General features: G+C 61.3%; 1 protein-coding gene across 1 annotated transcript; it reads right to left on the bottom strand.

Annotated features, from left to right (window-relative positions):
• Positions 1 to 228: 228 nt before the first annotated feature.
• Positions 229 to 1,052, bottom strand: ETH_00035560 (uncharacterized protein; the record flags this gene model as incomplete). Its single annotated transcript, XM_013375531.1, has 1 exon — positions 229 to 1,052. A coding segment is annotated over one exon (824 nt), but the record flags the coding sequence as incomplete, so codon positions are not given.
• Positions 1,053 to 1,084: the final 32 nt, after the last annotated feature.

The following is a 1,084-nucleotide window of genomic DNA, read 5'->3' as shown; positions in this document are numbered from 1 at the left end:
AGAAGGGTTCTGCAGCAGCAGCAGCTGCTGCTGCTGCTGCCAGGACTCATCGCATTCCTGCTGCTGCCGCTGCTGCTGCCAGGACTCATCGCATTCCTGCTGCTGCTGCTGCTGCTGCTGCTAGTATTCATCTCCTTGGTGCTGCTGCTGCTAGTATCCAGGTTCTTCCTGCTGCTGCCGCTGCTGCTGCTAAAATTTATCTTCTTCCTGCTGCTGCTGCTGCCGCCGCTAATACTCATCTTCTTCCTGCCCTTGCTGCTGCTGCTGCTGCTGCTGCTGCCGCATGAGCTTGAACCTCGAGGGGGGCCTCTTGGGGGCCCCCCCGGGGGTTTCATTTTGCTGCGGGGGCCTCCCAGGATTAATTTGGGTCAAGTCTATTTGCCTTTCAGTTATTGTGTCTTTTACGGCGCACCTCCAGCTGTCGCTGCTGCTGCTGCCGCTGCTGCTGCTGCTGCTCCTGCTGCTGCTCAGTGCTGCAGCTGCAGGCTGCGGCTCTGGGGAGGGAGGAAGCCTCCCCTGCTGCTGCTGCTGCTCAGCAGCAGAAGCAGCAGCCCCAGCAGCTGCATCACTGCCAGCAGCAGCAGCATCAGCAGCAGCAGCAACAGCAGCATCAGCAGCAGCAGCAGCAGCAGCAAGTTTTGTGGGCGGCGGAAACTCAAAGTCATCTTCAGCTGCGCCCTCAGGCAGCTCTTCTCTAATTTCTACAAAGCCGTCAGGCGTGAGCTGAACTTTGCTGCCGTGTGCTGCTGCTGCTTCTCCTGCTGCTGCTGCTCCCGCTGCTGTTCCTTGGCCTCCTGCTGCTGCTGCTGCTGCGTCCCACAGCGCGCTCCCAGCATCGCCCAGCAGCAGCTGCGAAGCAGCAATGTCACTCTGCAGCTTCTGCAGGTGCTGCTGCAGCAGCAGCTGCCTCCGCTGCAGCACGCCGATGCAGCCAGCAGCAGGAGACAGCGGGGGCCCCTCATCTTCTGCTGCTGCTGCTGCTTTTTTTGCTGCTGCTGCTTCTCCTGCTGCTGCTGCTTCTCCTTCCCCCACGGCTCCTCCTTTCCCCGCGGCTGCTGCCCCCCCCTTCCCCTCCTTCCCTGCT

Source organism: Eimeria tenella, genomic scaffold (genome assembly GCF_000499545.2).
Source record: "Eimeria tenella Houghton genomic scaffold, Eth_scaff2861, whole genome shotgun sequence".
Taxonomy (NCBI): domain Eukaryota; phylum Apicomplexa; class Conoidasida; order Eucoccidiorida; family Eimeriidae; genus Eimeria; species Eimeria tenella.
Note: the sequence above shows the minus strand (reverse complement) of the source record. Positions and strands in the feature narration are given on the sequence as shown.